Below are 16794 nucleotides of genomic sequence, written 5' to 3'. Positions count from 1 at the left end.
CATTTTCTAGGAACTGATATTCAGGAACATTACTGCACATGACTTTGGAGGCTCTGGCACAGCCATCATGGCTAGTAGCCACTGATAGCCTTATCTTCCATGAAGGTAATATTATTTTAATGCCATACAAGGTGGTGACCATCACAATCTCTTGATGGCAGCAAATTCCATTGTTTACTTACATGCTGCATGAAGAAGTGTTTTATTTGGATGCCCTGGTGTTAAGTGAAAGGGAGAAAAAATGTTCTCTAGCCACTTTCTCCATGCCATGCATAGTTTTACAAACTTCTGTCACGACACTTCTAACTCTCCTTTTCTGCAAACGAAAAAGTCTTTGATAAATTTCAAAGCTAGTTCAGGTCAAACCTACTGAGGAAGCATTGCCCTCGCCTAGAATCAGGTTTGTCATTCTTAGTGATGTTGCTCCACAGCCAGATCCAGTTGTCTGTGTGATGACATCCTCTTTGCAGTTTCATTTTCAGTTCCTTACCTAATGTACTCTTGGAATGGACTTCATTTTTATTTCCACAGTTGCTGCACACGGGGTCTTCTTGAACAGAGTTGCTGATCTTTCTTCTATATAACAGCTTCCTAGGAAGGCACTTGATTGGGAAAGTCTGTTTTGTAGTTTCGGAATATAGGAGCTGCTTTCCAAATTTCCTAGGGAGGCACTAAATTGGGAAAGCCTCTTTTGTACTTTCAGAATATTGTCTTGTGTTTTCTAGATCTATATTCTTTTTGAAGTTGAGGGCTAGGGATAGAATTAGGCGGTTCCACTCCCCCGCCCCACCTTTGCCACTCTCAACATGGCAGAGATCTCCTTGCTGAGGCAAGTTCCGCCACACTCAGGTCGGCTTACATGTTTCCTCCGCCCCTAGTCTGTTGCTATTGGCCGCGACAAGACATGGCGACCTCAGTAGTCCAATCCCCTTCTTTGTTTTTCTTCCGCCCCCTGAGAGTGCTTAGAGGAAGGCCTCCCGCCCCATTGACTCGCCCGAGTGTATACCGAATTTGGGATTCCGACAAACGAGGGAAAAGGTTCGCTGGGCTTTATAATGCGCCGCGCGGGGCCGTGCGTGGCATCGGCGCAGCACCAGCTGTTCCGCCACCTCGTTCTCCGCTCTTCCGGCAGGCCGCGGCCTAGCGCCGTCGCCATGGCAACCGCAGCCTTCCCAGGCCCGACGGCCATGGAAGAAGCTCTGAGCCGCGCGGTCCCGCCGCTGCCGCCTTACGAGACCCGGGAGAAAGTGGCGGCGCCAGCCGGGGCCGCCCTGGAGCAGCGCAGCGCGGAGTTCATGCGCTACTACCGCGCCCTGGAGAGCGGCAGGCCGAGGGCCGAGCTGCTGAGCCGCCTGGCCCGCGACTTCGGCGTCGAGCACGGCCGGGTGGCCGAAGTGAGCGGGAAAGTGGCCCGGCTGCTGCAGCAGCAGCAGCAACAACAGGAGGCGGCTGGGGAGAAAGGGGAGCACGAACCCGGCGCCCTCCTGCAGGCCGAGGACCGGCTCCGCCACTACCTCACGCCGCGCTACCGGGGCCTCTTCCAGCACCTCGGCAGGCAGGAGGGCGGCCTCCGCTTCCTGGTGGAGCTCCGCAGGGACCTGCTCGAAGCCCTGGCTGCCAGGGAGGCCGAAGGGCCGCATGTCCGGGTGAGCCCCGGGAGGGTTTCTCTTTCCTTACATTCAGATATGTGTGTGTAACTCAGAGGAGACCAGTGGAAAACTCAGGGACGCAATTTCGCCGTGTCTATTAATTTCAGTGTGTCTACTCTTGAATAAGGCTTACTTGGTTGCAGCCCATATTTCGTACCGCCTACTGTTACAAATCTCGTAAGCGGCTTACAATGTATTCATTAATTGCTTTATTTACATCCCGCCTTTCTCCCAGTGCAAGACCCAAGGCGCCTCCCAGTATTAATTTTAAACGGATTAAGTTAAAGCTATTTTTATTTAAAACAACAGCAACACACATATATCAGTAATATGTGGTCTGAAGTGAGGTTTGTTTGCATGTACGGTAATGGGAAAGGTAAACATCCTCTGCAGCTCCAACTCTTCTCCTTTAAAAACAGCCTTGCAGGCAGAAATTCGTTGCCGTTTATCATAATTATTATTATTTAAATGGCATATATCACTGTTATATATTCTTGCACCCATAGTTCTTCAGTGTTTTAACTTTGGGGGTTGTATTATTTTTGAATATGTGTCTTATTTTTATTTAAATTGCTTCATAAACTTGTTTATTATAAGCCAAAGAACTTTAAGCTATTGGGGTGGCGAATGTATACAACAGCCCTGTGAGGTTGATAAGGCTGTCTTAATTTTTAAAAGTCATCTCAACCAGAAGCCATCAACATAATCTTGTGTCAAAGCCATAAGTTAATGATAAATTGTGTGAAGGACTCTGTCTCATCTGTGCTACTTTAGGTCAGTCTTTTTGGGCAACCCCAAATTTTAGTGCTGTAGAGGTGAAAACAGTATTCAGTTGAACAGCATAACTTTGAGGTAGGAGGTGAAGAAATCAATGGTGCAAAGGGAGGCGTTCTTGACAGCTTACATCTCCAGTCAGTTTTTCCTCTGACTGAAGACTCAGTGTAGTCCAAATCTGCATATCTTTCTAGATTGCACATTCCCCAGTTTTTTATAGCTCTATTTCTGTGCTGCTGCAATCTGATACACTGAAATTAAGCAGGTGATGACCTTCCTGGAACTTCATGCCAAGAACATCGCCTGGATTGCTTTTGTGGCAGGCTGCTGTTAAAAGTATGGAAGTGAGGCCTGCAGGAAGAGTGAACAGCCTGACAAGCTTTGGAAATGTCATGAAGCCTACCAGTTTGATCTGACCCACTCTGTACTTCATTGCCCTGGGAGTCTTTGCTCTCCATTTGAGTGAAGTTTAGAATCCATGATGTGATTGCATTTTATTCTGCTTGGGTGTTGTTGCTTTTAACTAGATCTGATGGGGCATTCTATAGATGCAGATAAATGCTGGTAGTGAAGAGAAGGCTCCCCGTGACAGAAGTTCCCTTCCCAAAATGTTAAAGTTGATGAAGCCAGCATCAGGGTCAAAAGGCTCATCCCCACTGTCCCCTTCATCCCATAAGGTTTCAACACCTGAAGAGGACTATTACTACAACTTATCCTACCACAAAATATAAACTATGTTCTATTTCACACTTCTCAAACTCTTCAGTCCTACCTCAATGCCTACTCCTGCACCGAAGATCAGGGTTCTAAACCTTGTGGGGAGACTACATGAGTACATTAGGCTCCCTGCCACAGAAGTTCCCTTCCCAACATATAGGGAAAAGTTTTTTAAAAATTCAGGAGAGTGAAAATTTGACACATATTTGTTCCTTATATGTATGGGATGTTAGACCAGGGTGAGATGGGGTAAATGGGGGCAGGTTCATTCATGCAATACGTGGGAGGGTGTGTGTGGAATGGTCACACAGTTATGTGTGTACAATGTCTGATACTCATATACAGCACTGGCAGACACGCTTACTAGGGCAAAGTTTGTGTGTCAGTGCCAAAGTTCTGTTTTCAGCTGCTTCAGATCAGCACATGATGTGCTGATAATATTCTTGGCCTTGGCAGCGAATGCTGAACGAAACGCAAGAGGTGCAATCCAACTATTTCTGCAATAGCCTTGATGTTAGGCAAGATACATGACATATACTCTAGATTTTAAGAAGTTTGACCAGAGAGTCTGTTGAGAAAAAATGTTTTCATAATACCTGCTGCATATTGTACAGCTCATACTTGTAAGAAACAAGCTGTTTATAATTACAAGTATTATATATCTAGTTCAGAGTGTAGGAATAATGGTCAGAACGCAAGTCCTTCTTCCTTCTTCACTGGTTTGTTCCAGCAGTGTCCTTTGGCAGTGGTAGGCTGGCAGCGAATGCTGATCCCCAGCCCCCTGGACAGAGACATTGAATAACACTACTGTTTAGTTCCATTATTGTACAGATGCTGCTGCTTTCTAAAAGCTTGCTGCTTCTACCCAGAAATTGGTACCCTTTTCCTGGACCTATATTTTTTGGTTGCAGCTCCTCTCAGCTAACTAGTAGCCTTTCTAAAAGATGGCAGCATCAGCGGTTAAATATTTTCTCCCATCCACATAGATACAGTTTAGCAGGAGCAAACAGAATGTTCCCAAAACGTCATTTTAAAATGACGCACTGTGCTATAGTTATATGTGGTTTTATATCTGGTTAATTCAGCACTACAAATTGGAAGCTCCAGAAGCCTTATCCTATAAACCTGCTTTAGTAACTTCAGTCTAAATAGCTTCCTGTAGAGTAGCAGTTCTGCCATATGTGTCAGGAGAACAGTTAATCCTTGTTGAAGATCCTGCTTTTGAGCCATCAAATGGCGTTTTAACATATCTTGTTGAGCTTCTTACATGCCCAAGCACTGATCAAGTGAGTCCTCTTGTGCTGCATTAGTATGCTGCAGCCAGGACAGGGCAAAAAAGACTAGTGTAGTAGAGTCAGTGACTGCTGAGGTGGCCTATTGTGAGTTCTGGAATTTTCATACATAATCCCAGGAGCTGCTACAGCATCTTGTAGGATGAGGCCATCACCAGCAATAGTTTCCACACGTTCACAGCATTTATTTATTCTCTCCCTTAATGGCACTACTTCTATCCAATGCATGACTGAGTATATTGCAGTCATAAATAAGATTGTTTGGTCATCAAGATACAAGTGCTGTTGGAATATGACTGAATTATATGTTTTTAGACATGATTTGTAGTCCTCATCTTGCTGGTCTTGCTAGTGTGACCGAGGCTGAGGTCATTGGAGCCCTACTACTCATGATGAACAAATTGTCCTCGGCAGCAGTAGAACTGTAGCCTGTTCCTATAGCTCGGAGCATATAAGTAGAAATGTTGAATGCTGCATTATGTGAACAATGAATAGTGGAGTTTATATCGAGAGAGAATGCACATCCCTCAAAATATGGATAGATTTGTATTCAAGGATAGTATTCTAAGGTTAAACAGTCACCAGGATCAAGAGCAATGGCCCAGAGAAAATGACTCTACTCCTTAGTGACTAGTTGCTAAGAAACAGTAAATGTCTTCCTGCTGAATTTGTGGAAGATGATAGATTCTTGTGACCTAGGTACAGCGCTTCTGTTCAGGCATATCTACCAGCAAAAGTTCAACTGTACATTTTATAGTAAAAAGAATTTCCCTGAGAGTATAAAAAATGTCCTTTGGTAGCATGGAAGACCATCTGTTTTTAAGCGCCAAGGAGATTTTGCTTTTCTTTCAAGGCATGATGTGCCCCAGAGCTCCTCTTTAAGTCTCATCGCCTATAAAGTTTTACACATCTCCGTAGTCAAAACAATAGTAAACCATGTGGACAGCACAATAATATTGTTTCTAAAAATGGTCTTGACACCAGTATCTGACTAAGCAGTCAGACCTTTGCAAGTGAAACAGGGATTGTAGAAATTCTAGCTCAATATTTAAATAAGGCAAACAGTCAAGAGGAGATTTTGCTGTTACATATATTTCAATGAGGACAATAACTTTCAAAGTGTCCTTTGCAAGGAGCTAACAGCTTGAAATTCTGATTTTATAAATTGCTCATTTAGGTTTACATGCATCATGGCAACCCTTGTGTGCTATTACATATCCATTATAGAAGCGGACAATTATTTATTTATTTATTTAGGTGATTTATATACTGCTCGATATTTCAAAGAAATCGCAGAGTGGTTTACATAATAAAAACATCAGAAACAAACACAGAAACTACAATAAAAATCAACATTTTAAAGCAGCACAAAACATATGGAGACCATATTGCCATTCTGTATCCAAAATACAGAAATATAACAGAAGCAAGCAGCCCTGTACCAAATATAGAAGTTTGCATGTACTCTCAGTTCTGCTGCTATTATCTCCCTTTACTACAGGAACATCCAGATCCACAACTGCAACTTCACTAGTAGTCTTCAAACGTTAATTTAGAGAAAAGTAGTTAACTCTAAGTAACTCAAATTAATGACAACCTGCATTACAATATTCTGAGTTTTTCTTAATGGAAGTTAGAACTGCTTTAATTTTTATGCATTAAGTCAATGGTTCACAACTGATTGTTTCTCCATTATCCCATCATCCCCAACCTAAATTGGGAAGGAGGGCTACCCTTTTGTTCTAATGAAGCTTCCTTGTGCTTGGTTTTAGGAGTCGGCAAATGATATTATATTGTCGCACATTAAAAACATGATCCTCATATACAGAAGGCTGTCTGTATATGACTGCGCAAGAATCACTTGCGTTGGTCCAGGATTAGGTAACCCAGAAAATATTAAATTGTGTAAAGCAAAAAGTATTTCAGACTTTCTTCCCTAATAATGAGCTTATATAAGAAATACGTTGACCATACTCATTAAATATGTTTCTTAGGTTTTTGGAAAGAACAATAGTTTTCTGCCTCATATGTGATGCTGTAGAAATTCTATCTGGATTCATGTCTTGCCATCTGAGCTAGACTTCTTGCGAAGGACAAGAATGTTAATTCTGGAGGCATTAGGTTTTCAGTTTCTCTTACTGATTTGGAGTTAGTAGACTCAGAACAGTAACAGGTTCTTCCTGATCGTTATGAGTTTGTTTTGTCTACAGCAGACATGCTGCTGAAGCTTTTCTGCTTTCTGTGGAATATTTTGGGGATTGTTGCCTTGACTTTTCCATTACAAGGCAAAGAGAACACTTCTGTTGCATACATGGACTCTCTTGCTCCTAGATGCTCTTCCTTTCCCCCTTTAGCTATCTGCCTTGCACTAAGGCACAGCTGCTACATTGTACTTCTTCTCTTTGGCATCAACGTGTCATATTTCTGGTAGCTTACGATTGAAACTGTTCTCTTTGCTGATGGCATCCAATTAGGAGAAAGAACAGTTCTAACTGACTACCCCCAACAGATATAACTATTATCTCTCCTCTTTTTCAAGTCTTCTGGCCAATCAGAATGGTAGGAGGGCAAAGCAAACAATTTGGGGGAGGGGGAGGGAAATGAAGCAGAAATTTGACTGTTGCCATTATAATTTGTAATTTGGCCTGGATGTAATTAAAAAGTTTGGTGGATGCTCTGATAGGATTCTGAGGGCACCACCATTGGGACTGTGATGTTAAATTTATTTGATATTTATGACACTTAGAACATAATTTGCATACAGAAAGGAAAGCACCAAATTTGATATTGCCAATTCTGAAAAGAGAGAGTTAATAGACATAATTAAAGGAAGTACAATGGTACCTCGGGTTACAAACACTTCAGGTTACAGACTCCACTAACCGGGAAGTAGCACCTCGGGTTAAGAACTTTGCTTCAGGATGAGAACAGAAATCGCATGGCGACCGCACGGCTGCAGCGGGAGGCCCCATTAGCTAAAGTGGTACCTCAGGTTAAGAACAGTTTCAGGTTAAGAACGGACCTCCAGAACGAATTAACTCCTTAACCCAAGGTACCACTGTATCTGTCTTAATGTGGAACAGAGTAGTTAATTTAAGTTTAAACAAAATGTGTGTATCTGTGAATGAAGCGTTTAGAGCTAGGATATAAGATTGACTTTTGCTGCTCTGGTGTCTTTCGGGAGACAATAATTAATTTAACTTAATGCCATCGATGGATTACTGTAGAATGAAGTATGTCTATGGTGTATACTACTCAGAGCTAGTATACTAATCCAGTAGCGAATATAGTGTATAAAAGGATAATCTGTTGTTTTTGATAGAAAAGCTTTCATTTTGGGGTTTTGGAAGTAATTACCTTGGTCAAGTGAAAACTCTCTGATGTATTCCTTTAAGTACTTCATTTTTTATTCTTGTAAGAGCATTATGGCAGATGTCTGTGCTTTGCTGAGATTGTTCTGAGATCTCAGTTCATGAAACTGTGCTGTGCATTTTTCAATAAATCATCAGGTAGGTGAGGATGTCCTGAGTATTTTGTAGCGGCAAACTACCTCATCACCCTAATGTCTCCTGCTGGTTGAATTGTTATTTTCTGTAAAATGTCCCTCTATATTTATTTGCTTAAACTGGGGTCTGTGTCAGAGGAATCTAAACAGTATTTTTATGGATCACCCCCTTCAACAATTTGCAGACACTTAACAAATACACCCTCATACATGGTTTCAGAGAATGTTAAACATTTGCTCTGTATTATAGCAATATTACCATTCAAAAAAGTAGGAATTGCTAGCTGTAAAATATTTCAAGGATTGTTACCTGTTCTCTATTCATTACAAGCCTCAGGTCAGTCTCCACTATTTTGTGTTTATTTTAAAATTACTTAGTCTGTTCCCCCACCACATCCCCAGTAAACTTGTTTTTAAGCATATACTTCATACAACAGTGCAGTGTTGGGAATGAAACTCTAGGGGATTCTTTGGAAAGCCAGTAACTGACTGCACTAGAAAATGCTCCCAAGGTCATTCTGAGTCTAGCCATAAATTGCAGCAAATTCAACTACCAAGACAGGCAGGAGAGCTTTTTTTACTATGCTTCCCAAGAGGTTGAGTTGCCTTGATGCTAAACCCTCAGCAGCTGATGTCCCTTTGGAGCAATGATGCTCCAGCTGACATTGCAAGGGGTGATAACTTGTGGCAGCTGTCACTTACTACACTGTTCATTGGTGGGTGCCTTTATTTCTATAAACAGACACTTTTGTATGGGTTTTTAAATGTTTTATTCAGTTTACATTCTGCACACCAGTTGAAAAACATCTTACTATGCCAGAGGACTTGCAAGGATGTCTGCCAAGGTCCCTCACGGTTTGACATGATTTCATCAGTGTGAACAGGGCCACAGCTGCAGGGTATCTTCATCTCCTTTCCAACAACCTCCTAGTCCACAAATGTGTGGCAGTAGGAGGCATAGTTTTGCCTGATCCTCCATGCATTGGCCTTAAACAGTACAGCAGAGCTCATAATCGACCATTGGCTAGGATGGGCTAGCAGACAGGTTACCTAAGCTGCACTTGAGAAATACTACTGCAGGGATCAAACATAGCTTCTTGCTTTATTTATACATACATAAATAAAAATGTTTTTTTTTTTTATTAAAAAAAACTCCTTGCCTCCTTTTTCTGTTTTTGGAAAGGCTGTTATCTAAAGTTAACACATAAGCTGGTGATTGCATCACATTTAATTATATTTCTCCTATCATGTCCTTCTGCCAGAATTCTCCAGGAAGTATATATAGAGTAGGCTGTGAAAGACCATTAAATTTAATTCAGTTGGAAAAAAGTGATTGCCAAAACATGCAAGCAGTGTTCCTGTCATCTGAAGTGAGGTGGGTAGTGACCAGAGAAAGGACCTGCTCAATTATAACACTCAATTTAGGGAACCGCCCTCCAGCTTCCAGCAAAGCTTGCATGGCACCCACAATTTCAGGCACCAGGCAAAGACCTCTTTGTTCTTAAATCTTGAGCTTTGGCCCCCTTTAATCTGTTACTTTAAAAATCTGTTGGTTATTGTTGTTGGATTTTAAAAATATTGACGTGTGACTTTACTGATCTCTTTTCTGCATAGAAATGCTTCAACATAATAATGAAATAATACTTATTTGAGTGAAGACTAGTCATTATAATTTATACTGAATATAATAGAAGACTAAGACTCTAGTCCTGTAGGCATTTACCTGGGAGCAAATCTCATTGAACTCAGTGGGGGTTTCATTTTGAATAGATGCCAATAGTTTAGTGCTGTAAGCAATCCTCTTACATGAAACTATGTTGTTATGCTGCTTCTACTGCTGAATTGATCAAATGGTTTCCCCCCTCTTATTTTTAGGAAATGAATGGAGTGTTAAAGAACATGCTGTCAGAATGGTTTTCCACAGGATTCCTAAATTTAGAGCGAGTTACATGGCAGTCGCCTTGTGAGATTCTTCAAAAGATTAGCGAGTAAGTGCCAAGAATTGCTGGTGGCTTCTTTTTTAAAAGTTCAGGAAGTCATGTACACATGCAGATTCAAGGTTGCATGACAAAATAAATCTAGGGGAGAGAGCAGACCTTTGTGAATGTCTTCTCTCTGTGTTAAAATGTAATTGTTATTTTTTCCCCCAGTAGTGAAGCTGTACATCCTGTTAGAAACTGGATGGACATGAAACGCCGTGTTGGATCTTACAGAAGGTGCTATTACTTTGCCCACTGTGCAATACCTGGTGAGCCGTTGGTTGTTCTGCATGTTGCACTTACAGATGAGATATCTAGCAGCATCCAGGTATAGTTGCTCGACTTAATTTGTGAAAAATTTTGTTGCACGTTAATCATCAGGCCTTGAGCATGTGACCATGGAACACTTCCAAGCAGATTCTTGGAAATAAAGTACCTGAACATAATCAAGCAGTATTTTCTAAGTGAAAACTTGTGATTGAAACAAATGTCTTAATATAAAATTTCAAGTAATTCCATGAAAAATTTGCTTTTGTGAGCATGTTAAGTAGCTCATTTGTCTATACTAACCTCTGTTAATCATTTGTGGTCAAGAAGAAGAAAAATATATCATTAATAATAATTGTTCATGAAGCTTCCATGCTTAGTCAACTAGAGTGAATTGTTGCTCTCTATTGATGACAAAGGAAGTGATTAGCCTGTCTTAATACTATTTCTTAGATGTCTCTTATTCCTTTGTTTACAAATATTTTTGAAAGTCGTCAAACAGAGCAGCAAGTGCTTTTATGCATGTTATCTTTAGAAGTAAGATTTTCTTGTGAAATTTCTTGGAACTGTCCATAGAGATAATAACTAGAATTAAGGAAGATTCATAGTTACATGTGGTGTCCACATCGTCTGAACCAGAATTACAAAAGCAAGCTTAATGTAGATTTGCAAACTGATTTGAATTAAGGTTTATTTGTTAAAGCATTTTATATACTTCTCTTTGTCCTGTTGGGTTTCAGAACAGTGTATGAAGTCTGAATTGACAAACCATAGTTGAGGCTGTTGCTCTGCCTTCTGGAAGCCGCTTGAACACAAGGTTGAGAGGGCTGAGTAGTAGCAAAACACAAACAAACAAGCAGCTCTGAACTATGGTTAGTACAAGCAGTGGTTTGGTGTGATGTTCAAATTCAGCCAGTGTAGCAGAGAATTAAATAGTTGTCATTTTAGCCCTGTAAAGTGTTAGGCATTAGGCTACTGCTCATACTTCACAGCAATATTACACTCTGTTGATGAAAATAGGAGACTTAAGCAAACTTTGGCCACTGTCCTGAGACTTTCTTTAGGCAAACAGAAGGGCTTGCACATGCCCAGTTGAGCACTGACATCTTGTGTTTTCCTATTATCAAGCCCTAATGCTGCACCATGAGCTGCTTGTTAAACTCTCAACATGACAGCTGAGTATGCAAAGCAAGTCTTCTGGGTCACATGATTTTGGCTTATGTAGGATTCAGTGGGTTATAGAATGTGAAATTGTTGAATTTTGATGGTGATTGCAGTTACTAATGTTACTTATGGTTAATTTTTCTCTAGGCCATAGTGAAGGAGATTCCCCCCTTAGAAGTTGAGGATCTGAACAAAATCACTACTGCAATTTTCTATTCAATCAGCTTGACTCAGCAGGGCCTGCAGGGTGTGGAGCTGGGGACGTACCTCATCAAGCGAGTTGTTAAGGAACTGCAGGTATGTGTGAAAAATTGCCATCTGGTTATAGCACTAGAATCTAATTTGTATTTGCAGTGGTACCTCTGGTCGCAAACGGGATCCATTCTGGATACCCACTCGCAACATGAAAAGAGCGCAACCTGAAGCACTGTATCTGCGCAGGTGCGCGGTGCAATTTGGCGCTTGTGCGCATGCGCGAGCAGCGAAACCTGGAAGTAACCCTTTCCAGTATTTCCGGGTCGCCATAGGACGTAACCTGAAAGAACATAACATGAAACAAACGTAACATGAGGTATGACTGTATCTTCATTTCTTCTGGTGCACTTGTACTTGAAATGCAGTGTATACGAACACAGGAAACTTCCTTATGCAGAGTCAAATCATTGATCCACCTTGCTCAGTATTATCTGCATAGAATGGCAGCAAAGTTCCAAGGTTCCAGGAAGAAATCCTTTGCAGGATTTCTAGAACTACCAGGGATTGAACATTGCATGCAAATTATGTGCTCGACCACTGACCACCCTTCCCCAAAGGTAGTGGTGGGGACACTCTGGAATGCAAGCCAGGGACCACAAGCCACTGGACCTCAAAAGTTTGGCCCACCAGGTTGTTTGGGAGTAAACCATGCCCACCTCTTCAAAGAGCCCTGTTGGAAATTCGCAAGGAAACTTAAAAGTATGCCCCAAATTAGCAGTGTGTAGTGTTCACCCTACTTTTCCAGACTTCCTGATCATGAGATTCCTGTGTTCAGAAACTGCTTAGGTCAAATTCACATATTGGAAGAGCCAGAGTGTGACTTTCCCTTCATCAAGTGTGTGAAATGAGGCATTCTGAAAGAGCCCCAACATGGTAGGATTGTGAAGATCATCTCCTGGAAAACATTTTTATTATGATAAAGTAACATTTGTTAACTTGCTACCAAGGTGTCCTGTCACAAAGAATCGTTTATGTCATATCTAATGAATGTGAAAATCTTACTATAATACTTCCACCTCACCTGTTAACTTAGGTTTCTGGAAATTACCACTCCTACTGGGTTTGGGATTGTTCACTTGGGTTAAAGTCCACGGGTTTTTTGTGTGAGCACTGTATGTTTTAAACTTAGTTTAAGGCAGATGCTTCGGAATTTGTCTTAAGAGTGCAGCTTACTCATTTAAATACCAAACTAAATTACTTGGTACTGCTCCATTTGCTGGGGTTCATTCCCATAGATACTAATGTGTTGTAATACATTTCTCATGGCTGGATGTGAAATATCCTTTGGGGAATAAACAATGCCGAGAAAATAAGATATATCATTATTTGCTTTGTTTTCTCTCATCTATTTGATTAATTCCAAATCACTTAATTTCAAGCTTCTGTAACTTTTAATTTCCCAAGAAAAAGAGCATGTTAAATTATTGCCATCATGGCTGTGTCGGAATGTGAAGTGACATTACTTTGAAGTTTGAACTGGAGTGGTGGAAATTTTAACCATTTGAACCCTGAGATGTTTGTGAACTTCAGTAACTGTGGGTTAGTTTAAGAGGAGAAACAGGAATAGCTGGGGCAGTTCTGTCACTAAAAGGACATGAGTGCAAATAGAATTATGTGTAAAACAAATCACAGCAAAACACTTTTCTAAATTTTTGTATTTGGGCAGGGACTCTGACACAGTAGTGTAAAACTGTGTAGAGCTCTCTTAGCATCAGCAAACAGACTGATATTACTTTAGCTCAGTAAGAGTTAAGCAAGGGACAAGTGTCTTACCAAGGAATGGGGACTTTTGACCTTCTTCAGTTACTCTTGTTTCTTAAGGCGGCTCATCCCTTTATTTGATATCTGCATATGTGGGTACATGGCAGGAAACCCACACCAAGCTTTCTTAGACAGCAGAAAATAATGTAACTTGAAAGTTTAACACTTTACACAAAATCACAGCCTAAGTATTTTTAAAATGTAATGTTAGAAAAAAGAAAACTCGCTAGTCAAGTTATTTTGTAGAAAGCTGGAGGAAAGTAAGTACAGAAAAAGGAAACATGTTCCTTTGCACACAGCTTGTGGTTAATTTGCAGCATGTAAACAGTCTCTAGAGATATGATCAATATGAAATATTTAATCATTTTCCTGCAGCCTTTGATATGCCCCAGGTTAACCACAATGGGCATCTATCTAAGTTGCAAAAGGAACAGGGTTACCTAAGATGCTGCACTTATTTAAAAACTAGGCCATTCTCCAGTAAAAATTATTCAGTCCTTTATCCATGTTTGCCTTCACTTTAACCCAGTGTGACACTTCTGTCTGTAAATGCCACTGTAGCCTCAGAAACTGCATCTCAGCTGCCACTCTTCATAAAGGTAGCTGCAAACATCACCTATTAACATGTCATGCTACTAGATCACAAACAGTGCCCAGGATTGGGAGCGTGCAGTCATTCTAGTAAATATTTTTGTGTGTGACAGCAGGCCACAGATTTTGATTTCTGTTTCCTTTCCCAGGTATCAGTAGGAATTAGCTTTAAAACTTTGCAATGCATCTGATAAAGTGGGTTCTATCGGATAAAAGCTTATGCTGCAATAAATTTTAGGCTGTAAGCGTGTCATAAGACTATATGTGTTAAATCTTTGCAAAGTGCAAGATAGGACCAACAAACCAAGCTTATTTTAAGGAGGAGTTATTCTGTCTGGTGAGGCTGTTGGCAAGGACTGCTTTAATCTGTTATAGTCAGGATAAAGATGGTGGCATTGCTTTCTTTTTCCCCTTGCCTTGGCTAATGCAGTTCATTGTTGTTTTAGATGAGTCACTGATAATAGAAAGGAATCTGCAACCTTCTACAGAAGCAGCAACAAAATAAACCCAGCATCTACTTCTTAATGGAAGTGTGGGTTTCTGACAAGGAAATAAACATTAACGGATCTCTACTAGCAACCCTGGAAAGTAGCACATCAATTTAGCAGCAGCATAAATGGCCATGCTTTACTGCATCTATTTATTATTTTCTTCAGGAACTGGCCACATAAGATAAGCTTCTAAACTCAGCCATTCATCAGATATGAGATACTACAAAAACTAGGTCGTTTTGCCAATTTGTCTTGTTATTTCTTAAAATAAAAGAAGCACATGATTGCTTTTCTTACCCTCCCCCCATTCCAAATAGACTCTGCCTTAATAAATTATGCTGAGGTTTACTCTTTTTTGTTTGTAAACAAAAGAAATGCTATTAAAAACACATCAAGTTCTACATACAGGAGAGTGCTGTTGCACTTACATCCTGCTTGTGGGCTTCCTATAGCCACTGTGGAGGCAAAGTGCTGAACTGGTCTGACCCAACAGTGCTCTTACAGTACTAGAATCATAGAATTGTACAGTTGATCCAGAGCTTTCCCATTTCACCTGTGTGGACTATGCTGTTCAAATAAATACTCTGTTCAGGTTAGGGGCACCTGAATTTTTAGCTACAAGCTTTGTTGTTATGGAAATAAGAATGCCTTACTTCCGTGTCCAGGCTCTTTATTCTAAAAGAGTCCCTTAACTCCTATCTCTAATTCAAGTCTCTTAACTCCTACCTCTAACTACCAGTCACTTGGTATATGTTAAACTCAGAGTTTGTTTATTTAACTCTTATTTTGTGTGAGATAGACAGAGGGGAGGGAGGCATATCACTGCTGTTCCCTCAAATTGAAGATTCCTTTCCAGGGTGACTGCTACTCTGAATTCCCCACAGTTAATCTTGGTCTGATGAATGGATACATTCTTTCTCTGCAGAGGATGGTGTGTTTGGGGGTATACTGTTGTAGCTGTCCTGTTGCTAAACAGATTTAAACTGTGGGTAAGATAAATATTTTTGTTCACCAAGCAGTTTGGCATCATCTGAGTTTTTCAAGAGCCTAAGAAGTGGTTGCTTATCTCACATACTTGGAGCGGCATCTAACAGTTGTTAGAGAATGGCTGATCAAGCCTTTATAGTATGGAAACTACCCTGCTGGGAGCTTAATTTACGACCTCAGTCTTGGGATCCTGAGAACTTAATATGTTGGGCAGAGGATATTTATTTCATTAGACAGAAATGAGAGATGAGGGATTTGTATCTTAAATGTTTTCCCACCTTGGTAGGTATGTTTTCCAACTGTGTTCTGAAATGGTTCTAAAAGGATATTAAACTCACATAACCAGCATGCTCTTGACTTAAGGTCCCATTCTGCTCATTTATGAAGGTGATCTGGTCTGTTTCCTTTGCTGATTCTAAGAATTGATTTGGCCAGTTTCTGGGAAAACATAGTATGTGTTCTTGCTATTAGACTCCTTATCCTACTGAGATGATGATGATAATAATAATAATAATAATAATAATAATAATAATAATAATAAATTGCTTTTCTTTATAAACTGAAAAACTGCAGGTGGAATTTCCTCAGATCAAAGCCTTCTCTACTCTGTCTCCCATTCCGGGATTCACCAAGTGGTTCCTGGGCCTTCTTTCTTCACAGTCCAAGGAGACGGGCAGATGTGATCCTTTCACAGATCCTGAATATCAAGAAATATCTGAGATCACAGGAGACCCTGCTGTTGAAATTCTAAAGCGCCTCTTAGCAAACAATGAATGGGTGAGGTCGGAAAGACTGGTCCGAGCTTTACAGCAGCCACTTATGAGACTGTGTGCCTGGTATCTGTATGGAGAGAAGCACCGTGGCTATGCCCTTAACCCTGTGGCAAACTTCCATCTTCAGAACGGTGCAGTGTTATGGCGTTTGAACTGGATGGCCGACACAAGCCCCCGTGGCATCACTGCCTCTTGCGGAATGATGGTCAACTATCGCTATTTTTTGGAGGACACTATGAGTAACAGTGCTGCATATCTTGGAACTAAACAGATTAAAGCCTCAGAGCAGGTTCTATCCTTAGTAACTCAGTTTCAGCAAAACAGCAAACTTTAAATAAATGAGGCAGCTTAAAAACAACAAATGCCTGTTTAATTAAATGAGAGTCATGTGGTGTTTGTATATAAAAAGAGGGAATGTTGCTGATAAAACGTGCAGACACTGTCCCTAATCTCATCAAGGATTCAGTATTGACTGCCAGGCCATTCTTGTTGCATTGACATGCTTTGCCAGAGAGGAAGAGCACATTTATGTTCTGGATGATACTTCCTGCAAACTGAAAGAGCTGGGTAAACTATACTTAGTGAAATG

General features: G+C 40.7%; 1 protein-coding gene across 1 annotated transcript; it reads left to right on the top strand.

The window, feature by feature from the left end:
• Window positions 1-917: 917 nt before the first annotated feature.
• MLYCD (malonyl-CoA decarboxylase) lies at window positions 918-16583 on the top strand. Its single transcript, XM_081017685.1, has 5 exons — window positions 918-1646; window positions 9813-9925; window positions 10088-10244; window positions 11495-11644; window positions 16006-16583. Exons 1-5 carry the CDS (start codon window positions 1056-1058, stop codon window positions 16537-16539), a joined length of 1545 nt encoding a protein of 514 aa, XP_080873811.1. The 5' UTR covers window positions 918-1055; the 3' UTR covers window positions 16540-16583.
• Window positions 16584-16794: the final 211 nt, after the last annotated feature.

The sequence above is a fragment of the Podarcis pityusensis genome (assembly GCF_964106645.2).
Source record: "Podarcis pityusensis genome assembly, chromosome: 8".
In the NCBI taxonomy this organism is placed as follows: Eukaryota; Metazoa; Chordata; class Lepidosauria; order Squamata; family Lacertidae; genus Podarcis; species Podarcis pityusensis.
This window is presented reverse-complemented; position numbering and strand designations above follow the sequence as displayed.